Source organism: Penicillium mononematosum, assembly GCF_028829835.1.
Source record: "Penicillium mononematosum strain IBT 11891 chromosome Unknown utg000003l:1.0-8172316.0:1.0-8177699.0, whole genome shotgun sequence".
In the NCBI taxonomy this organism is placed as follows: Eukaryota; Fungi; Ascomycota; class Eurotiomycetes; order Eurotiales; family Aspergillaceae; genus Penicillium; species Penicillium mononematosum.
Genome location: NW_026643273.1, coordinates 5,139,952 through 5,167,591, shown reverse-complemented (window position 1 = coordinate 5,167,591; position 27,640 = coordinate 5,139,952). Strand labels below are relative to the sequence as shown.

At 51.6% G+C, this 27,640-nt stretch overlaps 11 protein-coding genes across 11 annotated transcripts; 8 read left to right on the top strand and 3 right to left on the bottom strand.

Annotated features, from left to right (window-relative positions):
• Positions 1-583: 583 nt before the first annotated feature.
• Positions 584-4,699, top strand: N7519_006973 (uncharacterized protein; the record flags this gene model as incomplete). The annotated part of the gene is made up of 3 exons (XM_057293749.1): positions 584-2,440; positions 2,509-2,745; positions 2,804-4,699. The coding sequence occupies 3 exons, from the start codon at positions 584-586 to the stop codon at positions 4,697-4,699; spliced, it is 3,990 nt and encodes a 1,329-aa protein (XP_057148560.1).
• A 40-nt stretch (positions 4,700-4,739) lies between these two features.
• N7519_006972 (uncharacterized protein) lies at positions 4,740-5,935 on the top strand (the record flags this gene model as incomplete). Its single annotated transcript, XM_057293748.1, has 2 exons — positions 4,740-5,431; positions 5,494-5,935. The coding sequence occupies 2 exons, from the start codon at positions 4,740-4,742 to the stop codon at positions 5,933-5,935; spliced, it is 1,134 nt and encodes a 377-aa protein (XP_057148559.1).
• An 80-nt stretch (positions 5,936-6,015) lies between these two features.
• Positions 6,016-7,701, top strand: N7519_006971 (uncharacterized protein; the record flags this gene model as incomplete). Its single annotated transcript, XM_057293747.1, has 1 exon — positions 6,016-7,701. One exon carries the CDS (start codon positions 6,016-6,018, stop codon positions 7,699-7,701), a length of 1,686 nt encoding a protein of 561 aa, XP_057148558.1.
• A 730-nt stretch (positions 7,702-8,431) lies between these two features.
• N7519_006970 (beta-glucosidase) lies at positions 8,432-11,085 on the top strand (the record flags this gene model as incomplete). The annotated part of the gene is made up of 4 exons (XM_057293746.1): positions 8,432-8,501; positions 8,558-9,164; positions 9,239-9,872; positions 9,925-11,085. The coding sequence occupies 4 exons, from the start codon at positions 8,432-8,434 to the stop codon at positions 11,083-11,085; spliced, it is 2,472 nt and encodes an 823-aa protein (XP_057148557.1).
• Positions 11,086-11,639: 554 nt separating this feature from the next.
• N7519_006969 (uncharacterized protein) lies at positions 11,640-13,094 on the bottom strand (the record flags this gene model as incomplete). The annotated part of the gene is made up of 1 exon (XM_057293745.1): positions 11,640-13,094. One exon carries the CDS (start codon positions 13,092-13,094, stop codon positions 11,640-11,642), a length of 1,455 nt encoding a protein of 484 aa, XP_057148556.1.
• A 1,232-nt stretch (positions 13,095-14,326) lies between these two features.
• Positions 14,327-15,873, bottom strand: met2 (homoserine O-acetyltransferase; the record flags this gene model as incomplete). Its single annotated transcript, XM_057293744.1, has 3 exons — positions 14,327-14,845; positions 14,905-15,785; positions 15,837-15,873. 3 exons carry the CDS (start codon positions 15,871-15,873, stop codon positions 14,327-14,329), a joined length of 1,437 nt encoding a protein of 478 aa, XP_057148555.1.
• Positions 15,874-16,050: 177 nt separating this feature from the next.
• On the top strand, positions 16,051-16,791 carry N7519_006967 (60S ribosomal eL30 domain-containing protein; the record flags this gene model as incomplete). Its single annotated transcript, XM_057293743.1, has 3 exons — positions 16,051-16,243; positions 16,299-16,453; positions 16,636-16,791. The coding sequence occupies 3 exons, from the start codon at positions 16,051-16,053 to the stop codon at positions 16,729-16,731; spliced, it is 444 nt and encodes a 147-aa protein (XP_057148554.1). The 3' UTR covers positions 16,732-16,791.
• Positions 16,792-17,638: 847 nt separating this feature from the next.
• Positions 17,639-20,146, top strand: aguA (alpha-glucuronidase; the record flags this gene model as incomplete). Its single annotated transcript, XM_057293742.1, has 2 exons — positions 17,639-17,796; positions 17,878-20,146. 2 exons carry the CDS (start codon positions 17,639-17,641, stop codon positions 20,144-20,146), a joined length of 2,427 nt encoding a protein of 808 aa, XP_057148553.1.
• Positions 20,147-20,930: 784 nt separating this feature from the next.
• On the top strand, positions 20,931-22,718 carry N7519_006965 (SAP domain protein; the record flags this gene model as incomplete). The annotated part of the gene is made up of 3 exons (XM_057293741.1): positions 20,931-21,825; positions 21,893-22,287; positions 22,368-22,718. 3 exons carry the CDS (start codon positions 20,931-20,933, stop codon positions 22,716-22,718), a joined length of 1,641 nt encoding a protein of 546 aa, XP_057148552.1.
• Positions 22,719-23,693: 975 nt separating this feature from the next.
• On the top strand, positions 23,694-25,548 carry N7519_006964 (OSTA/TMEM184 family protein; the record flags this gene model as incomplete). Its single annotated transcript, XM_057293740.1, has 6 exons — positions 23,694-23,733; positions 23,787-23,937; positions 24,011-24,305; positions 24,364-24,489; positions 24,555-24,704; positions 24,778-25,548. The coding sequence occupies 6 exons, from the start codon at positions 23,694-23,696 to the stop codon at positions 25,546-25,548; spliced, it is 1,533 nt and encodes a 510-aa protein (XP_057148551.1).
• Positions 25,549-26,099: 551 nt separating this feature from the next.
• Positions 26,100-27,606, bottom strand: N7519_006963 (COP9 signalosome complex subunit 6; the record flags this gene model as incomplete). The annotated part of the gene is made up of 3 exons (XM_057293739.1): positions 26,100-26,551; positions 26,615-27,091; positions 27,159-27,606. 3 exons carry the CDS (start codon positions 27,604-27,606, stop codon positions 26,100-26,102), a joined length of 1,377 nt encoding a protein of 458 aa, XP_057148550.1.
• Between the last annotated feature and the right edge of the window lie 34 nt (positions 27,607-27,640).

Here is a 27,640-nt window from a genome sequence, read left to right as displayed (position 1 = left end):
ACAAATTCATTAAGTAGCCCATTATTTTGTGCTCTTGAATTGTAGCATAAGTAGGTTCTATTGCAATGAAGCATGGGTTTGATCTGTTCTATACTCGTGAAGCATCATGTATACAAAGCATACATATTGCCCAGCGGTGTTCGTAGAACTTTCAAAAGCGAGGTGTTTGAGATATTATTGCTCGCCATTTAAATTCTTCAATGGTGAGCTGGCTTCCCAATCAATAGTAAGAACAATTGAAGTTATAATTGATTGAGGTAGTAAATGAGAGTGAACAGCTGAACATATCATCGACACCTCAGGCACCGGTTGACATCTTGGGGTCCAACCAAGCTTTGACCATCAGCATCTTCTATCTTCACCTTACACGCCTTTGGCTTCTTTGCCGCCTACTTTCAACGAACGATCCTTGCTGGTAAGTTTGCTATGCGCGTTATTTGTCTTCTTTCTTTACTCCGCTTAATTTGCTGCAAGCGCTGATATACGTTCCTCCGGGCTCCTACAGAAACGACTGCATGAGTTGCAACCTTTCAGCGTCTCGTTCCACCGTCATAACCCCTCGCGTCTAACCCGGCTACCTATCATGGCGCCTGGGTACGGGCATGGTGGCAAGCGGAAACGCATTGATCGCTCGTGGTCCGGCGAGTCAGGGAGCAATGACCTGCGACCTTCACCCCATCGCCCTGGCTCCCTCAACATGGCACATCATCCTACCAACCCCGGACACCAATCCCCCACTCCCCGAGAGCAAAACGACACGCGTGACAGATCTCGCCGACAATCGCATCGCAGCCGGGCTGGTTCCCGCCGCGGATCCAACGATGGTCAGAATTTTTCGAATTCGCAGCATAGAGAACCGAACGCCATGTCTCCTCCCGCAATGAACCAGCCCAGGGAGCCTGTCGAACCCGCGTCGTACAATGGCGACTCAGCCACGTCGCGACCTACCCCGTCTCCTGCGCCGAATACTCCTGCTTCACAGCCGCAACCTAACCCGCCGTCTCGAGCTGGCTCGGAGACCATCACCCGCCCTCCCTCCCTCCCACCCCCGCCTTATGATTACGAATATGTGACCGATAATGCTGTTGAGGAATGGACTTCAGCGGGCAAGCAAAAGGTAGTCGAAGAAGGGATTGCGGCTCGCGTGCAACAGGATCTGGCTCGGCTTGCGTCTGTCTACCAGGAGCTTATTCGCTCCGCCATCTATGGTCGGCTGCCACCATCAAACGCAGGAAATGCTGTCAAAGAGATCATCGGAGAAGAATCTGCGTCCCAGGATGTGGATATGGAGGCCGACACTGGAAAGCCTACGATCCAAGGAATCGATCCGCGATCCTTGTTCCTCGATACACTTTCCATCGTGACTGATGCTGATACCTCGAACCCGGCTCTCAAACCACTTGTATTTGCGACAGATATTGATCCTTCTTTGATGCGTCTTCAGCTTGAGACCCCGTTGTTGCAGGCTCTGGGCTTGGTTCGCGAAACCTTCGCGCGAATGGGAATTCGCAAGCAGACCAATCTCCTCTACCGACAGTCGAACTACAATCTTCTCCGAGAAGAATCGGAGGGATACTCAAAACTCATCACCGAGCTATTCACCACAAGCAACAATGAGCCGCCCTCGAGCGAGGTGGTTGAGGATACATTTGAAAGAGTCAAGGCTATGATTGGCGCATTTGACATGGATGTTGGCCGTGTGCTAGACGTCACACTGGATGTGTTCGCTGCAGTTCTTGTCAAGCAATACCGTTTCTTCGTGAAGCTCCTGCGAGTTAGCTCCTGGTGGCCGAAGGAAGACACCTTCCACAACCTAGCGCAAAGCCATTGCCACTCCGGCATTCCGAATTGGGCACTTCCTGGATCAACTGGGTGGGTCACAACGGATGAGGAGCGGTCCACTACTGTGCGCGCGAATGAGGAGCGCGATAGCCAATTCTGGGATCGAGTAAGGGAAATCGGACTTCAAGCCTTCTTTGAGATCGGCCGCAAACCGATCTCAGAGGAGGAAAGGCAACGAAGTCTTTCAGAAACTAATAGTTCATCCTTTGAAGAAGATGCCACACGATCATGGCTTGAAGAGACTGGCACTCTACCCCCAAAGGGCAATCGGGTTGCAGCACAGTTGCTTGGTTTCAAGTTGCGATTCTATTCTTCTTCAGCTCGAACCAAAGCCGATGTTCTCCCTGATAACCTCATTTACCTTGCTGCCCTCCTCATCAAAGTTGGCTTCATCTCTCTGCGTGACCTTTACGCTCACCTCTGGCGATCTGACGACACCATGGAGATTTTGAAGTCTGAAAAAATGGCAGAGAAAGCTGAAAGAGTGAAGGCTGGCCGACCGGGTGGTGGAATCAATGCTTTGATGATGGCTGGCGCTTTGTCGGACGACACAGTTCCCCTTCTCGCTTGCGGGACGAGCCGCGAGTGGCGACTCCTGGTAAAGACCAAGAATCCGACAAGGGCACACCCAAAGCGGAAAACGAGTTACCGGACCCATCCGACCAGAAAGTACTGCTCCTCAAGAGTCTCCTCGCCATTGGTGCCATTCCCGAATCCCTTTTCGTCATCAGCAAGTTCCCCTGGTTGATGGAGGGTTACCCCGAGCTTCCCGAGTTCATCCACCGCATACTCCATCACTCTTTGAACAAGGTTTACATCCAGTTCCGACCATTGGCATCTACCGGTGACTTCCCCGGAGCTCAATATATAGTGACCTCCGATCAAACCAGCGCGAAGGGGCAGGTTGGACTTACACCCCCCACCTGCGAGACGAGTTCTGCGATGGGCTCAACTGGATAAGGAAGACACTAACGACGGCACCGACTATCGATTCTACTGGGATGACTGGGCCGATAACATCCCCATTTGTCAGTCTGTCGACGATGTTTTTGCTCTTTGCTCGTCTTTCCTCAACCTTTCTGGTCACAAGATTGGACAAGATGCCAGCCTTTTGGCGAAGCTTGTACGCATTGGAAAAGGAAGCTTGGTCCAAGACGGATCCGAAGAGAACAGAACACGCTGGCGCGATCTTTGCAAGCGTCTTCTCCTACCCGCTGTCAGTCTAACAAAAGCAAATCCTGGTGTGGTCAATGAAGTCTTTGATCTCATCAGCTTCTTCCCCAGAGATGTGCGATACAACATGTACGCAGAGTGGTACTCAGGACAGACGTCCCGGCTGCCAGACATTAAGGAGGCCTTCGACCAGGCGAGGGCGGAGACCAAGGACACCCTCAAACGACTCAGCAAGACAAATATCCGACCCATGGCCCGTGCATTGGCCAAGATTGCTTACGCCAATCCCGGAATTGTCATTAATGTCGCCATGAGCCAAATTGAGTCGTATGAAAACCTCATCGAAGTTGTGGTTGAATGCGCACGCTATTTTACTTACCTTGGCTATGACATCCTATCTTGGTCTCTTATCAATTCCCTTGGCCAGAAAGGAAGAAGTCGAGTCCAGGAAGGTGGACTATTGACTAGTCGATGGTTGAACGCCCTCTCCACATTCGCCGGTCGAACTTACAAACGGTACTCTGTGATGGACCCTACCCCAGTCCTCCAGTATGTGGTGGAGCAACTGCGGCACAACAACTCGACCGATCTGATTGTGCTAGAGCAACTGATCAGGTCAATGGCTGGCATCATCTCAGACAACGACTTCAACGACGCTCAAATTCAGGCCATGGCCGGTGGTGATGTTCTCCAATCCCAGACCATCTTGCAACTACTAGATAAGCGTCATGAGTCCAGGACCACCTCAAAACGGTTGGTCCATTCATTGACCCACACCAGACTCGCCGGTCAGCTGTTGGTTGCCATTGCCCAAGAACGACTGACTTGTGTGTACAATGAAACTTCTTCGGAGCTCAAATTGCTCGGAAATATTTTTGACGAGATCCACCGCATTCTCACCCAATACCTTGACCTGCTTCGCAGCAATCTCTCGGTTGATGATTTTGATTCCTTCGTTCCAGACTTTTCATCCCTCGTCACGGAGTTTGGGATTCAGCCCGAAATCGCCTTCTGGATTCGGCGGCCCAGCATCGCCCGGAAAATCACGGACATCGAGGAATCAAAACAAGAAAAAGAACGTTCAGCTTCTGCGTCGAAGTCGAACGGCGACAAGATGGACACTGCCGAGGACGAAGAAGCGCCTTCAAAGTCCGAAGACGCTGCGGCAGACGGTTCCATGGATGTCGATAAGGACGAAACCGCAATTACGACTCCGATGGAAGGACCCGATGCTACGCCCGTTCCTGCGGTCAATGCTGAACCATTGGCAGCCAACCCCGTCATGCAAGATTTGATCGACGATGTCAGAACTGCTCTTCCTGCCGAAACATGGGAGACTATCGGCGCACACTTCTATGCAACATTCTGGCAGCTTGCCCTTTATGATGTTCATATCCCGCAGAAATCCTACGAGGATGAAATTGACAGACTCAAACGGCGGGTTGTCTCTATCAACAGTGATCGATCTGATATTAGCATGGCGGGCACGGCGCGAAAGGAGCAACTGAAGCGCCAGGTTACTCAGCTACAGGAACGCATTCTGGATGAGAATAAGAATCACCTGAAGGCATATGGGCAGACACGCTCTCGGTTGCAGAAAGAGAAAGATAAGTGGTTCGCCGGCATGCGCCTCAAGCATGACGCTCTCAACATTGCTCTGTTGGAGCAATGCTTCATTTCCTAGGCTCCTCTTGTCCCCTCTTGATGCCTTTTTCTCCTTCAAGATGTTGAAGTTCCTGCACAGCTCTGGAACCCCCAACTTCCGGACCGTTGGTCTCCTCGACCAGCTTTTCCGCGAGCAGAGACTCACTGCTCTCATCTTCTTGTGCACTTCCAAAGAAGCGGACAATCTTGGCCGTTTCTTGAATGAGCTTTTGCGTGATCTTACTAGGTGGCATGCCGACAAGGCAGTTTACGAGAAAGAGGCATTCGGTACCAAGAGAGACCTTCCTGGCTTCGCCAAAAATGTCGATCCCGAAGGTGTGCCAGTGATGTTCTTGGAATTCGAAGACTTCCGCCGTCTGTTGTACAAATGGCACCGTTTATTTTCCAACGCGCTGAAGAGCTGTCTCAACAGTGGCGAATACATGCATATTCGAAACGCAATCAGTGTGCTCAAGGCTGTTGTGAAGCATTTCCCTGCTGTGAACTGGATTGGTCGCGATATCTTGAACTGCGTTGACCACCTGAGCAAGAACGATGAGCGAGACGATGTGAAAATTCCTGCCGCGTCTTTGATCGGTGACCTCAACCGGCGTGAGAAGCAGTGGATGCTGCCACAGGCCTTCTATTTTGTGGCAGCTCAGCCTGGTTCTCAGACATCTGCCGACGCAGTTGGAAAGCCCGGGACCCCGCAACGTTCTGCCACACCCTTGAATGCCTCAGCCCCAGAGTTTAACCCCGCTGGATCCTCAATGTAAGTGACAACCTTGACCATTTCGATGTGCTCAGAGTGACTAATCTTTCCATCATCATCAGCTCCGATGGTATTTCCAAGCAGGAACAGTCTGGCAAGACTGAAGTCGAGGATGGTGAAATCGAGGATGCGAAAATGACCGATGTGGGTGCAGGGAAGGTTGGTGAAGCCAAGCCAACCAGAACACCCTCTCAGGCCGGATCTACCACGCCTTCCGTGGTCACTGGAGATACCGGCCAAGACGGTACATCCGGTGAACAACCCCGTGTGCGATCTCGACCAACTTCTCGTGCCCCCACTTCGTCCCGCCAGCCTGATATTCCCAAAAGACCTGATATTCGTCAACAAGTTCATCCTCCCGTTCGTCCCCGCCGCGACACAGCGATGGAAGACTCCCTCCGCGCCCTGAAGGATTGGATGATCGACGAGAGAGACATCCCGACTTTGGACCCCGCGGTCGTCATGGTGGTCCTGATCATAACCGCTCCTTTGATGGTTCTCTAGGCGATGTTCGAGGACGTCTCAATGAGCATCTCAACGAACGTGATCGCGACTTCCCCATAAGACCTCCACCTGATGATCTCATGCGTGGACCACCTCGCGATGCTCGTTCTACTCGCGAGAATGGCTGGCCTATGGATAGGCCTGGCCGCATGCGTGGATCCGGACCCAATGATTCGTTCCATGGACGCGATCCTTCTGGACGGGGAGAGCTGATGCCTGACCACATGGACCGACCAGTCGATATTCCTCGGCGTGGAGACCCATCAAGGCCAGAGAGACCAGAGAAAGATGATCGGAGGCCCTATCCGCCACGTCCTCTATCGCCGCCCAGACCTGCTGACCTGCCAAACCGACCTGACCGATTCCCTCCGCCCGATGATCGCAGATCTGGCGGATTCCCTTCGTCCTCCCGCATCGATGATCTCCCCCGGGCCCCTCGCACGGATCGACAAGCTGATCCGAGGGACACTGCACCAGGTCCTGATATGACTCATGGTCGACTTCGGCAGCCGGAACCTCCGTCTGAGATTCCTGCAGGCCCTCGAAGACGCGGTGGACGTAATATTCCTGGGCAGGCACCTCCAATGCTCAGCTCGAGCAATGCTACATTGCCCACTCCGGAACGCCAGACACCTACTGGCCCTGCCCGACAAAGTGGGCGTGGGGCACCTGAGCAACCCGCTGCTCCAACACAACCCGTGGGCTCGAGTAGTGCCCCAGGGGTCCATCCGGACCGCCTCCGGAATCTTGTCAATGAACCTGCAGCCCCCGCTGCTGCTCCCTCAGGTCCTCGCGGATTAGGCCCACAACAACCACCTCGAGGACCCTCTGCCCAGTCTGGGCAGTCTGGACCGCCTGGACAAGGTTTCGGTGGGGAACGTGGCCGTGGCGATAAACGTTTCGCAGGCCTTAATAATATGCTCCAGCAGTCTGGTGGTGGCGGTGGTGACCGGGGTGGGAACCCTCCGCCTGTTCGCGGCAGAGGTGCCAATCGCCCCTCAAGCAACATGGAGGCACCATCGCCTCAGCCTGCAAATCGACCACCCATGGGCCCTGCAGGACCCCAAGAAGACCTACCCCGCAACCGTCCCAACGGTGGCCGAGGTGGTGACCTGATTGATGATATCGTTCCCGACGCGGGTCGCTCTGGGCCGACTGGCAATCGCAGCCGTGAAATGGAACCTACTCGCGACAAGGAGCCCGAGCGCCGTGATGGTAGCAGCAGCGGTCGCAATCGACGTGATGGCCGTCGAAATGACCGGGAACGCAGTCGCCGCAGCGATGTAGGAGGTGGTGGAAGCCGCGACGAGAAGGGCGCTGGCGAACCCCGTGAGACCCTGCGCCGGGTTCAGAGCTCACGCGAAGAGATGCGACGTCGAGACCGACGTGATCGCCCGGATGGACCGTCGGAAATGAGTGGACCAGCACCTAGTAACAGTGAGCCCCATGAGGCTGAAGGCCGTTTGCGCCCCCCGTCCTCCATGGATGCACCGCCACCACCCCTCCCCCCTCCACCTCCCCCGATGCCGGATGGAAACGAGCGTCGTTTCAATTCTGGCGACCGGGGTAGCCGGTCGGACAATCGGGATCGCGAACGCGAGCGCCGTGGTGACCGACGTGACCGGGATCACCAGCGCGAGGGTGGCAGCGGCTCTGGAGGCTCTGGGCACCGTAAGCGTGGTCGACAGGGTCCTGATGATGGCGCTGACGGTGGACGCGGCATGAGAATGGGAAATGATAACAAACGTCCTCGTCGAGGAGCGTGATTTTCACCATTCACCCTGATACCCTATTGAAAGGAATGGGACTTTTACCTTTTTTTTTTTATGTTTTCTTTGCTCCAAACCTCAAGTTTCCCCTACACTGGACTATTTACTTGTTTCCTATCTTGTCTTTGCATTTTGCCTGGTGTTTGGGGACAAACCACTTCACTTCTTCACATGTACTATTTCTTCTTTTCTAAATGAACGTAACAGAAATGCAATATTCAAGGGATCTTCCATAATTGCCCTGCTCCGTACTCCATATGTACTCCGTTGCTCTTCAGGCTGTCGGTCCGACATCCGACACCTCTGCCCCGCCCTTTACCCTGCCGGGTAAACTTCGGTCTCGCAACCACCTCCGTGGCCCTTTGAGATAGCGAGTGGATTATCCACTGAACATCTTGGAGTATCGTGGAATATTATTTGTTTAACTAACTCCTGATCTCATATTGTCATCCGTCATTGGACACTACTCCACAGCTTCCCCGCCTACACGAGTTCGTTTCACAATCTGACACTTCATACATCGGAAAAAGGAAAGTGACTCTCCTTTGGGTATAAAAGGTTGATTCTGGTCTTCCGTTTTCTTCCAGATACGGATTGCATCCCTTCTCTGCTTTTTCGAGATCAATATACCTCAAGCTCGATACAGAATAGCCTCATCTTGTCTTGAAGCAATTGAACAAGAGGGAGAACAGATAATATACGCCCAAAAAGAGAACTGCATTACAGCATGGCTCGAATTGATGTTGAAAAAGTCATCGAGGAGCTCACCCTCGGCGAGAAGGTGGCCCTCACAGCTGGTAAATCCGATCCTCATTGCTAGAGATGCAATCCAAAACTAACCACATCCCACTAGGTCGTGACTTCTGGCACACAGAATCAGTTCCACGCCTAAACATCCCTGCGCTACGTATGTCCGACGGCCCAAATGGTGTCCGTGGCACTCGCTTCTTCAACGGTATCCCAGCAGCATGCCTCCCCTGCGCAACAGCGCTCGGTGCAACCTGGGATACCGAGCTGCTATCGGAGGTCGGTGCATTGATGGGCGAAGAAGCGATCGCAAAAGGCACACACGTCGTGCTAGGCCCAACGATCAACACCCAGCGATCGCCGCTAGGCGGGCGCGGCTTCGAGTCCTTTTCGGAGGATGGTGTGCTCTCCGGTACGCTAGCCGGCTACTTCTGCAAGGCAATGCAGGAGAAGGGGGTTGCTGCCACGCTTAAGCACTTTGTCTGCAATGACCAAGAGCATGAGCGACTGGCTGTCAGCAGTATTCTTACTAACCGAGCGCTGCGTGAGATCTATCTGATGCCGTTCCAGTTGGCTATGCGGATATGTCGCTCGCAGTGTATTATGACCGCTTATAATAAGGTTAATGGGACACATGTTAGTGAGAACAAGGCTATTATTGATGATATCTTGCGCAAGGAGTGGGGATGGGAGGGTGTCGTTATGAGTGACTGGTGAGTACCAGTGGTGGATTCATTTTGCTAAATTTATGTTTATCTGGAGGCTTACATTGGATTTTTATTTGTAGGTTTGGTACCTACAGTACCTCTGATGCCATTGTCGCTGGTCTCGACATCGAGATGCCCGGTAAGACCCGCTGGCGTGGCGAGGCTCTTGCGCACGCCGTCTCTTCAAACAAGGTGGCCCAATACCAACTCGATGAACGAGTGCGCAATATCCTCAATCTGGTGAACTGGGTTGAACCCCTTGGAATTCCCGAAGGAGCACCTGAGAAGGCCCTCAACCGGCCGGAAGACCAGGCTCTGATGCGTCGCGCTGCTGCCGAGTCTGTCGTGCTTATGAAGAATGAGGGTGATATTCTTCCCCTTAAGAAAGATGGATCTCTCCTGGTCATTGGTCCCAACGCTAAGATCGCTGCATACTGTGGTGGTGGTTCAGCCTCTCTGGCTCCTTACTACACTGTCACTCCGTTCGACGGTGTCTCTGCCAAGAGCAAGGGAGAGGTCAAGTACAGCCAGGGCGTGTACTCTCACAAGGATCTACCGCTTCTGGGTCCACTGCTGAAGACTGCAGACGGCAAACCTGGCTTCACATTCAAGGTCTATAATGAACACCCCAACTCTGGCGAGAACCGACAGGCCGTGGACGAGTTGCATCTACTCGAATCTTCCGGCTTCCTGATGGACTACGTCAACCCTAAGGTCAAGTCTATGACCTACTACGTTGATATGGAGGGAACGTTCACCCCCAAAGGAGAGCGGGGTCTACAACTTCGGCGTGACAGTCGTCGGTACAGGCCAACTCCTCATCGACGGCGAAGTTGTCGTCGACAACACCAAGAACCAGAAGCAAGGCTCGGCCTTCTTTGGCACAGCTACCATCGAAGAGATCGGCACCAAAGAGCTCAAGGCCGGCCAAACATACAAGGTTCTCTTCCAGTTCGGCAGCGCACCAACCTCAGACCTAGACACACGCGGAATTGTCGCCTTCGGTCCAGGCGGCTTCCGTTTCGGCGCCAGCCGACAAGTGAGCCAAGAAGAACTGATCGCCAACGCAGTTGAGCAAGCCAAAACCGCCGAGCAAGTCGTCATCTTTGCCGGTCTCACCCTGGAATGGGAGACCGAAGGCCACGACCGCGAACATATGGACCTACCCCCTGGCAGCGATGAGCTGATCAGCCGTGTGCTGGAGGTGAACCCGAACGCAGTTGTCGTGATCCAGTCGGGCACACCGGTCACAATGCGGTGGGCAGACAACGCCAAAGCCCTCGTGCAAGCCTGGTTCGGTGGTAACGAGTGCGGCAACGGTATCGCGGACGTCCTCTACGGCGACGTGAACCCCTCCGCCAAGCTACCAATCACCTTCCCCCGCCGCCTGCAGGATAACCCCTCCTACCTGAACTTCCGGTCTGAGCGCGGCCGTGTCCTCTATGGCGAGGATATCTACGTTGGGTACCGGTACTTCGAGAAGAGCGATGTTGCGCCGGGCTTCGCTTTCGGGCATGGTCTGTCGTACACGAGTTTCTCCCGCTCGGATCTACGCATCGACACTGTTCCTGAACAAACCAAGTACACTGAGTCCGGTGAGCCTGTCACTGCGTCGGTGACTGTCTGTAATACGGGTTCTGTGGCTGGCGCCGAGATCGTGCAGCTCTGGATCGTGCCCCCGAAGACTGATGTTGGCCGTCCTGTGCGCGAGCTTAAGGCTTTCCAGAAGGTCTTCCTGCAGCCTGGTGAGACTAAGACTGTGCAGTTGGTTGTTGAGAAGAAGTTGGCTACCAGCTGGTGGGATGAGGAGCGGGAGCAGTGGATCTCTGAGAAGGGGACGTACCAGGTTCTCATTACGGGTACGGGGGCTGAGGAGCTGCATGGCGAATTTGAGGTTGGCAAGACGAGGTTCTGGCTTGGTCTGTAGGGCTGTGGTTGGTATTGCATGTGTGTTCTTTATATAGGATCATGTCTCACGATTGATGTTATTTTTATCTGTGGGTGGGGTAGGTTGGCTTGGCATCTGGTTATACGAGGATTTTTCGATTCAACATTATTTCGGTATTCCGAATCCAATTTCCAATTTTATTCTTGTGAATTCATGAAGATAGTAGTTTGAAGTAGACCTGGTGTCTTAACCGTGTAGATAAATTGTGGTCTTGTCTTACATCCCAGGCCAGGGAACGACACACCAATATACATAGTGCGGATATATACACTGTGAAACTTTGAAAACGATGCTTTTTGAAATGAAACTAGCTAATATGAGGTCGCAAATAGAACAATACAAACATCCGCATGTCCCCAGAAACTAAGCACTAGATATGATAAGAGGGTATATACATAGAACAGAACAGACGTCTATATCAAAGACATGAATACGCCTCCCAAGGTAAAGGAATCAAAAGATAACCGCTCCAATCCCAGTAATGCATATTCAAATGCCCACAAACTCCCACAAACTCCCACAACCTGCTCCTATCAGCAAACCTCATTCCCATTGTCATTGCCCTTCGTCCTCGCCCCAAACCCGGCCAACTTCCTTAACAAAAGCGAAGCCTTCTTCCGCCGGTTATTTTTAGGCGGCGAACCGGGCATAACATCAGAGTAAACACGCTCTTGGTGTTTAGACTTATCCCCCAAGTAAGAAGACGAGCAAGACATCCCGCGGCTGGACCCGCCAAACGATTGGTACGGGTATCTGCCAGGTAATTTTTCCTCATTCGTCGAAGCACTGCCCAATCTCGGGTTACCTGTTTGCGGTCTTGACACTGTGGCCCTTCCAGCGCCTAGTGGTGAATCTGATGGGACCTTGCCGTAAACACCCGGCTCCCGATCCTCCCGGAAATTCGTCGGCCATTCACGGGAGTTGAATGACCCTGTCGTTTGGTTGCAGGAACTGTAGAAGCGGGTCAATGGCTTTGTCGTTTTGGGTTCGATTGCTGTGGGTTTTTCTGCGTTGATGAGGTGGATTTCTCTGCTAGCGGGAAGCCAGGCCCCGCCTGCCCCATCAAGGTGTGGCGCTTTGTGTGGTGGTATGGCTGAAGAGGATGTCTCAGGTTCGTTGGCCTCTGGCTCTGTCTCGAGCTCGGACTCGGTAGCTTCGAACTTTTGTTCGCTTTCATTGAGCGAGCTGACTGGGCTGTCGAGCGTCGTTGGCTTGGATATCCACTCGCTGTTGGATTGAGAAGGACTGTATGGGAATGGAACCGGACTTGAAGAGTTGGCTCCTTCCCTTTGGTTGTCTTCGACTGTTGTTGCTAGACTCTGGCTCCGGACGCGGGGTCCTGTTGATGCGTTGTGCGGTGGTGAGGCGGAGGGTTGTTTGTTATAGAACCGTGCCGAGGTATCTGTGCCCGATACGCTGTGGTCGTATGGTCTACCTGGTTGGTTGGGAGAATTGAAGCTCGTACCGACTCCGGAATCATGTTTCGTGGTACTTTCTGTTTCGGGCTTGATTGGTCTGGGCGCCGACAGAAGAATGGCATGATGTTTTAAGGGTGAAGGAGCTGCATCGCCACTTGGCTGACCAGCGGGATTTTGTCCATCTGTCCGGACTGGCACATCACTCCGGTAGGTGAATCCTGTTGGAAGCCCACGATCAATGCTGTGGGATGGCATAGCACATGCATGCTTGATATCAGCTTCGAGGTCTTCTTCGATCTCTTGGCGGTCGATAAGCGGCGATGCAGGGCGGAAGTAGCCTGGCTCGTCCGTGAAACTGTAACCCCCTTCGGGGTTGGGGTCACTGCTGTCCCACGTTGGCCCGTCGTGCGTGGGAGACTCGGAATTCGTCGTTGACCGAGGGCGACTGCTTGATGGGCTGGCATCAATAGGCGAGACCAGTGTGGATTCTAGGCCTCGCGTGGAGCTGCTTCTGGTGAAGGTCAGACGGCGTCGTATTTCAGTTGCTTTTTCTGATAGCTTGCGCTCCATGTCGTAAATGGCTGTGGTTATGCTCCGATGGTCTGGTCTCAAGGGGATCGAACGATGAAACAGATCAAAAGAGAGAGGAGGAAAGAGCGCAGGCAAACAATGAAAAAGCCACTAATCCGAGGGAAGTCCACAGCTCAACTGCAGATCGAAGGCAATTTCCCAATGTGTTTTTGAAGAGGGACCAGGAACGGTTGTCGGTACAACTGTCTGGTATGCGGGGGAATGTAGACCAGAGTCACATTATAACATTAAGAGATAAGAAGAAAAATGTCTTAAAATAATGCCAGCGCTTAACAGGGAAAAATAGTGATGCTACTAGAGCTAGTATGCATAAATAAAAAATAAAAAAGATAGGGCTAGATCGTATTAAGTCCACTTGGGAGATAGTGGATATTGGGATATCCTTGTTTTCTACTTAAAAAAAATAGAAATCCAAGACATTAATGGCATCAATTTCCAAAATCCTACCCAATCCTGGTTCAAAGGCTTTAAGCGCCCAAGTACATATGTAGTTAGAGCATCTATACTAGTGTGACTCAAATTGGGCCTTTTTTTAAGTATCTAGTCTTCTTTTAACAGTAGATAAAAGGCTCACCAATAATACTTGAAATACATATCCTAACTACATACAGACGTAGGATATAAGTACTCCGTAGGTTTCATAAATTATTCTAAAACCTCCAATCTTATTTCTGACCATACAGCTCGGCCAAACTTATCTTTTTAAGATAGTTATTCTGTCACAGTTGCCGTGGGGACCCTATCCGATTCGAATATAAACTGGATCTGTCACTTTAGCTTCATTAAAGTTTCGCAATCAAAATATATTCAAATCTGTTATTTTCTATATACTTTTATTTAAATGATGCGACATATTTGTCGCGAAGATAACCAATGGCTATCAATACCGAAAACGGACCCATCACCCCCCGCGGAGTATCCTCCCGGAAGAAATTGACCCAGAGGGCGGGTCTGATGGAGAGCAGTTGGATGCTTCTTTGACAGTCTTCTCGGACGAGGGCAAAGGCCAAGTGAGAGACGGGAGAGGCAGTTGGATGCTCATCTCCCTGACTGGCGGAACGGAAAAAAGAACGGCAACCTACTTCCCCTGATGCGCCATGACATCTATCCGGTCGCGGACCCCTCCAAAGGGATTCGGGACCCAGACTAGAGCATGGGATTGGCTGCAGAAAGAACTGCGCCTGACAATATTGTTTTGGGATTTCGCCGCTTTACCAAGCGGTGATATCCTCCACCTCGGCCTCACCGAAAGTGCTGCTCTTTGTCATCTTAGTGACACTGGCCACAGCAGCGGCACCATCAGCACCTGATTTTGCCATGATATCGGGCAGGACTTCGTGGAAGAACTCGACAATGTGGCGGTTGACCTGTTCAAATTGAAGCAAGAATGCGTCATGGCCCTCGGGGCTATCGATGCGCTCGAGGCGAGAATTGGGGATGCCAGCCGCAATCTCTTGCTGCTCCGCGAATGTAAACAGACCATCCGACTCGATGCCCAGAACTAGAGCTGGCTGCTCTACGCGCCCGAGGGCCTCAAGGACGGTATCCTCGGTGTCGGTGCTAGCATTGCCGCGGCGGCGGGACACGTCGTGCGTATCGAGCTTGCGGGTCATGGCGATGTAGCAGTTGGCATCAAATCGCTTGACGAACTTGTCACCCTGGTAGCGAAGATACGACTGCGCAGAGAAGTAGGTCGGTGGACGAGGACGGCCGGATGCAGTCAGCTTGGGCTTTGCATCGACTCGGCAAATGTTTTGGTGCCGGAGAATTGTGGGTCCATGAACTGGACCTCGGCCTCGTTCACGGCGGCCGGTGAGCCTTGTCTGCTCTCCGAGCGTGAAGTTGCTCCGCCACGGTGTCCGTCGTTGTGGATGGCCCAGTGCTCGTTCGGGGGAGTGGGGAGCTTCTCGGTGCCGTTGATGTTACGCGGCTTGGTTGGATCAGGTACATTGCGACCGAACCGAGACTCGAATGAGTTGCGGCTACGGTAAGTGAGAAGTGCTGACATGCGAGCTGCACCGAGCCCGGTAGATGGCGGGTCGTTAAATGGATAGTAGCCATCGTCATACTTCGGGTCACTGTAGATGCTCTGCCGCTGTGCCTCACCCCAGCTGATGCACCATGCGGAATGGCGGGCTGAAGTCGCAATGGGCACAATAGCTCGCACATAGTCTTTGCCGAAAAAGGAGTATTCCAAGGTGAGCATTCCACCCATGGATCCTCCCACCACCGCAGCAATCTGCTTGACACCGAGGTCATCCAGGACGAGTTTGTGGATGTTGACATCATCACGGACAGTCGTCAAGGGGAACTCAGGTCCATAGTAGCCGTTTTCAGGCTTACCATCCTTGTAAGTCACAGCACTTGCACTTCCGTACGGGCTGCCCAAACTGTTGAGGCAGACGACGTAGAAACGAGAGACATCAAATGCTTGGCCCGGACCACCAAGAAGAGGACCCCACCAGTCAGCGACATCGGCACTGCCACTAAGAGCGTGACAAATCACCAACACATTATCACCATTGGGGGCGAGTGTTCCGCGCGTGGTGTATGCGACTGGGACGTTGTAAAGGGTGACACCGGATTCAAGTTTGAAAGAAGGGATGACCGCAATGGATTGGTCCTCGATCAACTGAGCATAAGGGTTCTCAGGTTGCGAATCGACTCTCTCTACGGGATTTAGTAGCGGTTCATTATGTTAGAACGGGGGAGATAACTGACGATATTGCGCAGTACGGGGACTGGTAGTTTCAGCCATTGTGAAAAAGACAGAAGTATGCAAAATAAAGGGAAAAAAGAGAATGGAAATGGAGAATAGGGTGTACTTGTAATAAAATGGAGTGAGTCAAACCCCCCCGCAGCCTTGGAAGAACTTGGCTTCCGGTCTCGGTGGCAGAAAAATAACATCGGAAAGCGGTATTCAATCACGTGGTACATGTCACGTGTGGTTAGGGCTCGCTCCACACTTGATCTTATTTTCATCTGTGCGAATTTTTCTTCTTCCGTAGCCAACCATCCGACAAACCTTCTTACGAGCCAACCCCCCAAAACATTCAAAATGGTCAAGACTAAGAAGTCCGGTGACACTCTCTCCTCGCGCCTTGCGCTTGTGATGAAGTCTGGCAAGGGTAAGCAGGTCATTTTTTCGATCGCACAAATGAGCAATTCGCTGACTTCTCTCAGTTACTATGGGTACCAAGTCCACCATGAAGACTCTCCGCTCTGGCAAGGCCAAGCTGGTCCTCATCTCCGGCAACTGCCCTCCTCTGCGCAAGTCCGAGCTTGAGTACTACGCCATGCTCGCCAAGACCCCCGTTCACCACTTCAACGGCAACAACGTACGTTTCATTCCCCCTTCCTTCGGGTCGGCAGCCTGAGACATTGGCTGTCGCACCTCGGAGTCAGCTACACTACTCAGAGAAGAAGTGGTCAAAACTACCACTTCGGAGAGTGAAGTTGCTCAGCGAAGGGATCACCGCAAGGCGTCCCGGAGAGCGAATTGGACTAACTCGCCCTATAGATTGAGCTCGGTACCGCTTGCGGTAAGCTCTTCCGCTGCTCCGCCATGGCTATCCTCGATGCCGGTGACTCCGACATCCTGAGCCGTGAGGCTTAAGCGTATCGCCCTGTTGCGAGCCATGAAAAATAGAATCTTGAACCATTCTTGAACAAAAAATTTCTCCCATGAATAGTGATGAATTATGGATCTTTCGAACTAGGCATATTCTGGGCAAGCGTGCCAAGCTCCTTGACCACTTTGCTAAATGCGCTTTGTCTTTGGACTCGGCCATTTCATAGAAATAGCCTAAAATGTAATACCCAAAATGCAATTCATTATCATGAGTCTACCCGTCCATTTTAGGCCTTAGTCCACATAAGGCTTCGTGGCGCTGATCTAAATCTCTTTTTGGCTACATGCTAGCAATAAGCTACACCCGCCTGGGCAGTAACCAGCAGGACCGTACTATCGTAATATTGTTTGCAGCTCAGGTAAACCAAAAAGCAAAGCCCGGATAAATTGTAAATTGTAAATCTGAGCTCAGAGACACCTGAAATCCCACATGAATCCCATAATCACGACAGGCCATGATGATACTCACGGCTATATAATCTCGAAAGGCTTCTCGCCTGTAGACGCATGGATGGATCCATCTTCCTCCCGATTCGGTAACTCAGTTTATTAGCCCCGGAGAGTCTACTGGTCTCATGGAGCTTTTCTCGAGTCCACTGGAGCTAGCTCTTGCTAAGACTCTCTCTCGGTGGCTTTCTCGACTTTAGGCATGAAGAAAATCAGCTTTGATGTCCGTGCCGAATCAACCCCCACGCAACTCCGCACTCTTTGCGGGGAATCGCTGCAAGTACATTAGCCTGTATTTCTTGGCTTGGACGGATCACTCATTTAGCCTGAAGTTTTTCCGCGAACTATGTGCCACCGGCGAGCCTTCCGATGTTCGCGGGAAGTTCATATAAAGGGGGACTTGATCTGCAGTGAGTGATTGGGTATATGCCCCCGGACCAGTACAATGCGTGCGCTCCTCTTCTTTGCCTCCTTGGGCTTTGCAGCCGCTGAGAACGGCCTCAATGGCTGGCTGCGGTACGCATCATTACCCTGTTCAGGTCAATGTCATTCCAACCTCCCTTCGAGTATCGTCATCCTCAATACGACTGAGACAAGTCCGGTGTATGTTGCGGGACGGAGTTACAGAATGGTCTCAAGGGTGTTTATGGAAAGCGCGTGCAAGTGAAACATAACAAGTGCAAGACATCTTCCTCGGTTGTTGTTGGCACAGTTGATCAATATCGGGAAATCTGCGGTGCTGGGAAAGGTGTACCTGTGCTGGAAGAAGATGGCTTTTGGCTCGACACCAAGGGGGAAAACGTTCAGATCCTTGGGCAAAACGAGAAGGGGTGCTCTCTATGGCACCTTTGAATACTTGTCGATGCTTGCTCAGGGGAACCACTCCAAGGTCGCCTATGCAACCAATCCTTCTGCGCCTATTCGCTGGGTGAATCAATGGGATGACATGGATGGAAGAATCGAACGCGGCTATGGCGGCCCCTCTATCTTCTTCAAGGACGGTCAAATCGTCGACGACCTAACCCGTGTTGCTGAATACGCCCGCCTTTTGGCCTCGATCAGAATCAATGCTGTCGTCATCAACAATGTCAACGCGAATGCTACCCTCTTGAGTCCCACAAACCTCGATGGGGTAGCTCGGATTGCCGATGTCTTCCGTCCATACGGTATACAAGTTGGCCTATCTCTCAATTTCGCATCCCCTCAGACTTATGGAGGGCTCAGCACTTTCGATCCCCTCGATGCATCTGTCGTCGAATGGTGGTCGAAAATTACGGCCCAGGTCTATGATCGAGTGCCTGACATGGCTGGCTACCTCGTCAAGGCTGACTCGGAGGGACAGCCAGGCCCCCAGACGTATAACAGGACCCTCGCAGATGCAGCGAACTTGTTCGCTAAAGAAGTCCAGCCTTACGGTGGCATTGTTATGTATCGCGCGTTCGTCTACAATAAGCTGAACGAATCAATCTGGACCGATGATCGTGCAAATGCTGCTGTGGATTTCTTCAAGGATCTAGATGGCGAATTCGACGACAACGTGGTGATCCAAATCAAGTATGGGCCTATTGATTTCCAAGTCCGTGAGCCAGCATCACCGCTGTTTGCGAATTTGTTCAACACTAGTATGGCCATTGAACTGCAGGTCACGCAAGAATATCTCGGCCAACAGTCTCATTTGGTCTATGTTGCTCCCATTTGGAAGACAATCTTAGACACTGACCTCCGCGTCGACCACCAGCCATCACTCGTTCGCGATATCGTGGCTGGTAAACGGTTCAATCGCAAACTGGGCGGATCAGCAGCTGTTGTCAACGTGGGCACGAACACCACCTGGCTTGGTAGCCACCTATCTATGTCAAACCTATATGCCTATGGTCGCTTGGCTTGGAACCCGGCAGACGATGCCCAGGACATTTTGCAAGACTGGATCAGGCTGACGTTTGGGCTGGATCGCAAGGTACTTGACACCATCACTCGCATGTCCATGGAATCATGGCCCGCCTACGAACAATATAGTGGGAACTTGGGCATCCAAACATTGACAGATATTATATACACTCACTATGGTCCAAGCCCTGCATCCCAAGATAACAATGGCTGGGGCCAATGGACCCGCGCAGACCGAGACAGCATTGGAATGGACCGGACGGTGGCAAATGGCACGGGTTTTTCGGGCCAGTATCCGGATGAACTGGCTGCCATGTATGAGAATATCGACACCACACCAGACAACCTTCTGCTATGGTTCCATCATGTGGGATACACTCATCGTCTGCACTCGGGAAAGACCGTTATTCAGCACTTCTATGATGAACACTACAGCGGTGCCGAAACTGCACAGACCTTCCTCACGCAGTGGGAATCACTTGAGGGCAAAATTGATACTGAGCGATACAACCATGTGCGCCACTTCCTAGATTACCAGAGCGGTCACTCAATTGTATGGAGAGATGCGATCAATACCTTTTATCACAATCTTTCTGGAATCCCTGATGAGGCCAAGCGCGTTGGCCATCACCCGTGGCGCATCGAAGCGGAAGACATGAAGCTAGAGGGCTACAAAACTTATGCCGTCAACCCCTTCGAGACAGCCTCTGGTTCGGTTGCAATTGTCACAACTTCCAACAGTACAGCTGGCACCGCTTCGACCAAAATAGACTTTCCCACTGGAACCTATGACCTTGCCGTGAATTACTACGATGTATACGGTGGCCAGTCAGAGTGGAAGGTCTATCTGAATAATCGGGAAATTGGCCAGTGGATTGGCAATAGTGAGGATACCTTTAGTCATACGCCTTCTATATATTTAGATGGGCATTCGGCGATTCGTATCAAGTTCCGGGGCATCAAAGTGCACAAGGGTGATACTTTGAAGATTGTCGGTATGCCTAATGGCAATGAGCCGGCGCCATTAGACTACGTGGCTCTGCTGCCAGCGGGGATTGTGGATTAAAAGCACCCTTGTCGAATGACTAGATCACTGTCAATATATCTATGTTGATTGCCTCCAAGCCAGTGTTTCGCTCCGACTGCTTACTAGTATGACGATCTTCTAAAATAAATAAATGAAGAGCGTAGTAATAAAGGTGGTAGAAGTAGCATCGTGAGTTATTCAACGCAAATAATGCACATCTTGCTCTAGCATCTGAAAACTTTCCATTGGTCCCGACTTTAGACCAGAGTCAAGGCTATTCTATTCTCCCACTTGTACACAGCTCCTTCCGTCTGGCATCAATATGCTCTTTTCTGGATGATAGCAATGGTATTGATGTATATCACTTATACTATGTATGCATGTGAACTTGACCACGTTGCCGCAGCTGCGGACTATTAGTGAACTTAGCAATGCTGGTTTACTTCAGCCGCATCTAAGATTGTTCCTCCGTTGAAGTGCTCTAGATGGGTAGTTATGTGCTTGAACAAGACAAATTATTTAAATTCCCTTCGACTCCTGTCAATTAGATCTTACTCTTCTTTCTATAATTCACTTGAATGATTGAAGAGACACCTACATAGGCAGGTAGTTGTCCGGTTGCATGCCGATTTGTTCAGACAAGAGTAACGCTAGTCCATATGTGGCTAGCGTCCTACATCATCGGCGCGCATTTCCATCGCGTCCCCAGATCCAATCCCTGCGCTCCAACCAATTGTTTTCCTTATTTCTGATATAAACAACCGATCTCGTCACACTCAACTTCGCTTTTTACATCGACCTTTGATGTGGAGAGTTTGTCATCATGATTGACTATTCATCGTTGAAAGTGGCTGATTTGAAGGCCGAGTGCAAGAAGCGCGGCATCCCTCAGACTGGCCTCCGCCTCAAGCAGCAGTTCGTTGACAAATTGATCGAGCTTGACTCACAAACAAACCAGGTAACGACCGAAGCTGCAGCTCCCGCTGAAGAATCCACCGAATCACAGCCACCTGCACCAGACGCTGCTTCGCAGCCAAAGCCGCAGCCCGAACAACCAGAGAATGAACAGCTTGAACAATCCAAGGAAGAAACAATCTCACAAACAGAGGAGGCATCAGCACCCGTCCCAATATCAGATTCAGCCCAAGATGGACAAATGCAGGCAGATGACTCGACCCAGGGAGAAGCAGTTTCGGCAGCCGACGTGAATTCGCAAAAAGTTGATGTCGCAAAGCCTGCGGAGGAGGCACAAACAGAGGCAACTGCCCCTGAAGAACAAAAGTCTGCAGCTGCACCTTTCCAGCCGCAAATGGATGAAGCAGTCCAAGATGTGAAGAAGGAGGAGCTCGTGAAGGCTCAAGAAAAATCGGTCTCTGCTGCCCAGACCTCCGAGGTTGACACAGAGTTATCGACACCTCTCCCGGTGGAAGAGGCAGTGGAGGATACACGCAAACGGAAACGCCGCAGCCAGAGCCCGGCTCCTACTCTAGAAGAGATTGCGAATAGGAAAGCTCGCGCAAAGGAAACGACCCCACGCGTGTTGCTGAAAGACGATGAGGTGGCGGCTTCCCGTGATGAGGGGCTCAGCAAGTTAAAGTCTGAAGACCAAAAAACAGCGGAGGATCACACAGACAAACAACCTATTGAGACGCAAACAGACTCGCACAAAACCCCCACCAAACAAGACGCCCGGTTCCGCAACCTATTTGCACCTGCTGGTGCATCCTCCCAACTCGCTTCTCCCCCACGAGACATTGAGATGCAAGATGCAGACATCCCCCCCAGCGTTGCACCCTGCAACTTCTGCCCTCTATATCGACGGCCTTATGCGCCCACTCCAGCCGACTGCTCTTCGCAAACACCTGGCCAGCCTCGCATGTGCACCCGGAACCACCGACTCCGACGCCATCGTTGACTTCCATCTCGATTCTATCAAAACTCACTGTTTTGTGAGTTTCACCAGTATCACAGCAGCCTCACGGGTTCGTTCTGCCGTCCATGGGACTGTGTGGCCCAACGAGCGCAACCGCAAGAATCTCCGAGCAGATTTTATCCCTGAGGAGAAGATCAAGGAATGGATTCAGACAGAAGATGAATCCCGAGACCGAGCTGGCGCTGCTGCCCGTTGGGAAGTGAGATATGAGACATCTGATGACGGAACAACAGCTACCCTCGCCGAGGTGGGCTCCGCTCCCTCTGGACGACGTGAATCAGGTTTCAATCGCACTCCCCCTTGGGCCCGCGCCGCGATATGGAGCAGTTTGACCGTCGTCCCTCCAACGCGGCTCCTGCGGCTCCTGCACCTTCGTCACGACCTGGGCAGGGCTTTAAACCTCTGGATGAATTGTTTGAATCTACCACTGCAAAACCCAAGCTGTACTACCTTCCCGTTCCACGTCCCGTTGCCGACAAACGTCTGGACCAATTTGATGAGCTGATTCGGAAGGGCACATTCCCACGTCGCGGTGGCGATGAGATGCGACGAATTACTTTCGAAAATGACGATCAGTTCGTGGACATCGGGCCAGAAAGATTTGGACCTGGACCTCGCTCTGGCCCCGGACCTCGGGCGGGGGCGTGGGGGCGGCGCGGTGATTCATGGCGCTCTTGAACTTTCGAAGGTTAAAAGCATCTTGCAGTTGGGCCATTGTTTGTTATTGGCCATGTACAATAGACTTTTAGCGACTGCAAAATGCTATGGAAAATATCAAAAGTATGTAATAGCTGCCTTCCTACTAGCCCCTTCTGTAAACCTACGCACCACGCGATATCATATCCAGCGCCCGAAAGGCTGGGATAAATGAATTATACTACTTCTTCTACAGTATACATACACGACGTGTAGTATAGTAAGCATGGCACACTCACAGGAGATAGAATGATCATCAGGACGACCTCTGTTCATCTTGGAGGAAACGTCCAAAACTCCCAGCCTTCCCGATTTTCCTGCGCTCCCACTCAAACCAGCTCGTTGATACCTTGAACGCCGTCAGAATCTTCAAACTTCTCCTGATCAATCTCTTCGCCAGCCTTTCCATCGCCATTTCGGAATATAGCAGGCCAAAGCACCCCAACCCCGTCGGCACCTAGGACAGTCTCATATGTTTTCCACCTCCAGCACCGGTGAGTTTTGTCCAACCGATATTCGCATAATCCAGCTCGCGAATACGCTTGTTATTGAGATATTTGGAGTTGGAGCTTGACTCCTAGCTGTCCCCTAAAGTTTTAACTTGAATAGCCAACTAGTTACAGACTTAGGTATGAATATGTTAGGGGTCCACCTAAAGTAAGAGCCAAGCAAATCAAAATATAAAAATAGATCAAAAGACTAAGCCTTTCGGCATCCGATGATCCCCAAGAAAATCAGCCGATTTTCGAGACCTGACAGGTCGTGGCATAATCAGCCAAGAGAACGCCAATCCTTTACTTTCCATACTCCATATGGAAATAGTTGCTTCTTCAACATTTCCTCTTTTGTTGATATTCGGTGGCGTTTTCCCCTGTCGATCCGGATAAGATAAAGGGAAGAAGAAAAAAAAAGGGTCAACAGCCCTCTTTGCCATTTTCACCTTAGCACCCAGCCACCATGGGCTGGCCAGTGTGCAATACCACAGAGGCTGAATTAAGTGTGTTGCCCCCTTCCGCCTTGAATAGATTTGCAGTGACTGACCGGAGATAGTTGACGAGGTCGCACTCTGGGATGGCGGTATTACATTTCATGCTCTAGCGCTCCTGGTGGGCGGCGCTTGCGCTATTATCGCATGTGTGGTATCTTTTGCCCTCATTATTTTACATGCCACACATTACAGCAAGCCGATCGAACAGCGACAGTGAGTTTCCTTCTCCAGGGTAGCGGTTAAAGTGTCAACAGTATTGCTGACATGGTCCTCATCTCCGTCGCAGTATTATCCGCATCCTATTCATGGTCCCCGTCTATTCCCTCGTTGCATGGCTTAGCATATATTTCTACCATGACGCCGTCTACTTTAAGGTCCTCGGTGACTGCTACGAAGCCTTCTGTATCTCCGCCTTCTTCTCCCTCATGTGCCACTATATCGCCCCGGATCTACACAGCCAGAAGGATTACTTCCGTGGAACTCAGCCAAAGTCATGGCTCTGGCCGTTGAGTTGGCTTCAGAAATGCTGTGGTGGTGAGCGCATCTGGCGAACCCCGCGCAGTGGATTGACATGGTTCAATGTAAGATGATGGACTGGAGCACATGTTGAGGAGTTTTACGGGACTGATCATTTTGCAGATTGTCTGGGTCGGGGTTTTCCAATATTGTCTCATGCGCGTTCTTATGACTATCGTTGCAGTCGTCGCACAGGCTTTTGGAATGTATTGCGAGGAGTCACTGAGTCCCGCGTTTGCGCATATCTGGGTATGTTTCAAGTGGTGACCTCTTGGGTTTCGTTCCCTGTCGATCCGCTAATAACCTATTGATAGACTATCGTCATCGAATCGGTCTCTGTCACCATCGCCATGTACTGTCTGATCCAGTTCTACCACCAGACCAGCCAAGACATCAAGCAACATCAGCCATTCTTGAAGATCCTGTCGATTAAGCTCGTCATTTTCCTGTCATTCTGGCAGTCGGTAAGTCTTTTTTTTTTTTTGGTTTAGGATCATCTGATAAAGTGGATTATTAACTTTTGTTTCCACGTTTTAGACACTCATCAACCTTCTAGTCTCTAACGGTGCTGTCACAGCGACTGATAAAATGGCTATGAACGATCTCAAGGTTGGGCTCCCGGAGTTGATGATCAACTGTGAGATGGCTATATTTGGTATACTTCATCTCTGGGCCTTTTCCTGGAAGTCTTACACCCTCGCCAACCAAAGTGAAGTGACCGATTTCTTCGGCAACGGCAAGTCTGCATACCAAGGTGGACGGTACGGCATAAGGGCCTTGATTGATGCCATGAACCCATTGGACCTTTTCAAAGCCATTGGGCGAAGTGCGCGCTGGCTGTTCGTCGGCCGCAAAAGTCGTATGCTGGACCCCAGTTATCAGCCGCAAGACCAGTCACTCGGGCTCCAGCCACCCCAAGATGGCAGCGAGCTCACCGAACACGGAACGGCTTATCATGGCGCTGGAACGGCCATGTCCGCAGGCCGAACGGGCCGCTATGGCGACACGCCGTACGAAGAGGGCGATGTGCTTCTAGCTCACCCCCAACCCAACCCCGAGATCGCGCTCACGAGCACTTCGCCGTATGCGTCGGACTTCGATGATCATGTCCAAAACCCGTCAGCTAGGTTTTACGAGCGAAGCCCGTCACCCTACGAGGATTCCTCGCTTCACAGTCATGACAATCTGCACTCGGAATCGCTGGTCCACCCTTACCCATCCGACGGCCCTCTCCGTGAGCAAGTCCCTATGCCCATGCCCGACCCTTACCATCCTCCTCCTCCCTACCCTGGCAACCGTCAATCATGATCCATGTCTATGATTCAATTATGACTCGGTGTAGACTTCGACCTCTCATATTGACAGGGCTTGCTTTGTTATGCATGTTTACTCTGTGATTGAGCTGCAAGCATATTACTATTTTTACCTCACGCTACCCACGAGCACTTCGAGAATTTTGCGCTTTTACATTTCTCTTTATGTCCCGTTGTTTGGATAGGTATGGATACCCGCCTGTTTGCATAGCGACGTGTTTTTTTCCTTGTCCTTTATTCTTTACATATTCTTTTTCCCTTTCCCCTTTTTCTTTATCTGTCATATCCCCATCTTTGCATCGCTGTAGGTTTACATTTCTTGTATAGTATCATCTGGGACCTCTACTGTCACTGAGTAAACAGGAGAAATGAAGAATAATCATATCAAAGTTCGTTATCTCGTCTAGATGGTCTTGAAACGGGCCGGGAAAGGAACACTGTCTAAGCAAAGCAAGTGAACCCGCTCAAGATCCAGCATATTGCCATTTGTGGGGGTATTTTCATGGGCTGATCGTGGAAACACTCAAGTACTGCATGTGACTAGTATCACGAATACATCCCACTGCCAGGACCACCACGCCCACCCTGGCCATAGAACTCCTCATTGAAGCTCCTTTGGAGCATGGAGGGATCCTTGCGCGCGGAAGCTACTTGACGCGCAGTCTGAACAACCGCAGATTTGCGGCCTAGTTCGCGCATGGCCTTGACGTTGTCGCCGAGTTGACCGAGTAGCGAGATTAATAGCACATCGTTGCTTTGCGAGAGCACTTCGGTGGTGAAGGTGCTTTGCTCTGACGGAAAGAGGATGGACAGGTGCGAGAGGAGAGAGTTGATGTTGCGGAGGATTGGGTGGGACAGCTTGGTGGCGGATGTATTGTCCTTTGATCGATCTGAGCTAAAATCCGCTTCTGAGAGACTGGAGAGGTAGGATTTGATGAGGGAGACGCGGGATTCGAGGGTGCGAACGGCATTGAGACGAGTGCTGAGGCTTGCGATTACTTTTCAAAACAGTCAGTATCAACCATCCAAGCAGCAGTTGCGTTGGATCTTTGAAAACTTACACTCCTCTTCCTCTTGTGAGAGCGCAACCTGCGAGTCCTGCTTATTTGACTCTGCCTGTTCTGTCTGCTGCGCGCGCTTGGTTGGCTCCTGTGTCGCATTCAAAGAAGCTGTGCCCGAAGCCTGGACAATAGTATCGATACCAATCATCTCCGATTCCCCTGTTTCCACTGAGTAGGGCAGCTCCCTGAATCTGATATTCAACCCCGTCTCCTCGCCATCCACCTGCATGTCCTTGCCTGCATCCGGGGCGGTCTCGCCTTCATGAACACTCTCATACACGGTCAGGGGAAGCTTGCCGCCATTTGAACTTGAACCCTGGAGCTGTGAGGGATGGAAGGCGAGGAAGACGGCGGATTCGTTGTAGTCCTGGAGGATTTGTCGGTGGAGGGGGAGATGGGCGTCATTCGGCCCGGCCGATGGCGTGGTTGACCACCAACCAACAAGGTCGAGAGCGGGGTCTTTGTGCACATCTTTGACTGTTATATGGTCAGTTTGTACTCGCTAGGGGCAGATCTAATTGATCTTGTGAGGGGTTCCGCGTACACTGCTGAAGACGTTCCTGAAACCATGCCGCCGGCAAAATAATCTCATCGTTCAGTCCGCAAGTAACCGGGCACTCGAATGCATGCTCAAGTGTTATTTCCCGTCCATTCTGCTGGCCTAGGAGGCCGCCAATTATCGGCCCATGCTGCTGTCGGGCAACATGCCGGGTAATTTGGTCAGAGACAGTGAGGAGAACGAGTGGGTGTAGCTGGATATGGAGACCCGAATCGGATGACTTCTGAGAAACTAGACACTGTGGAGGCTCCATGATTGTAGGTTGCAATCCTGGAATCGAGAGGAACTTCTGGTGAGGGACGGAGTAGTAGAGACGGTTGGTTGATGCGGTCATGTTTGGTCGGTTTGGAGTTGATGCCTGAGGCGGATATGAGCTTTCCCCGCGGCGGAGGCGGCGCGAAGGGCCAGCTTCACCTGTCACGAAGGCATCCATTTCAGTTTTAAGTCTGTGACTGGCTTTTGCAACT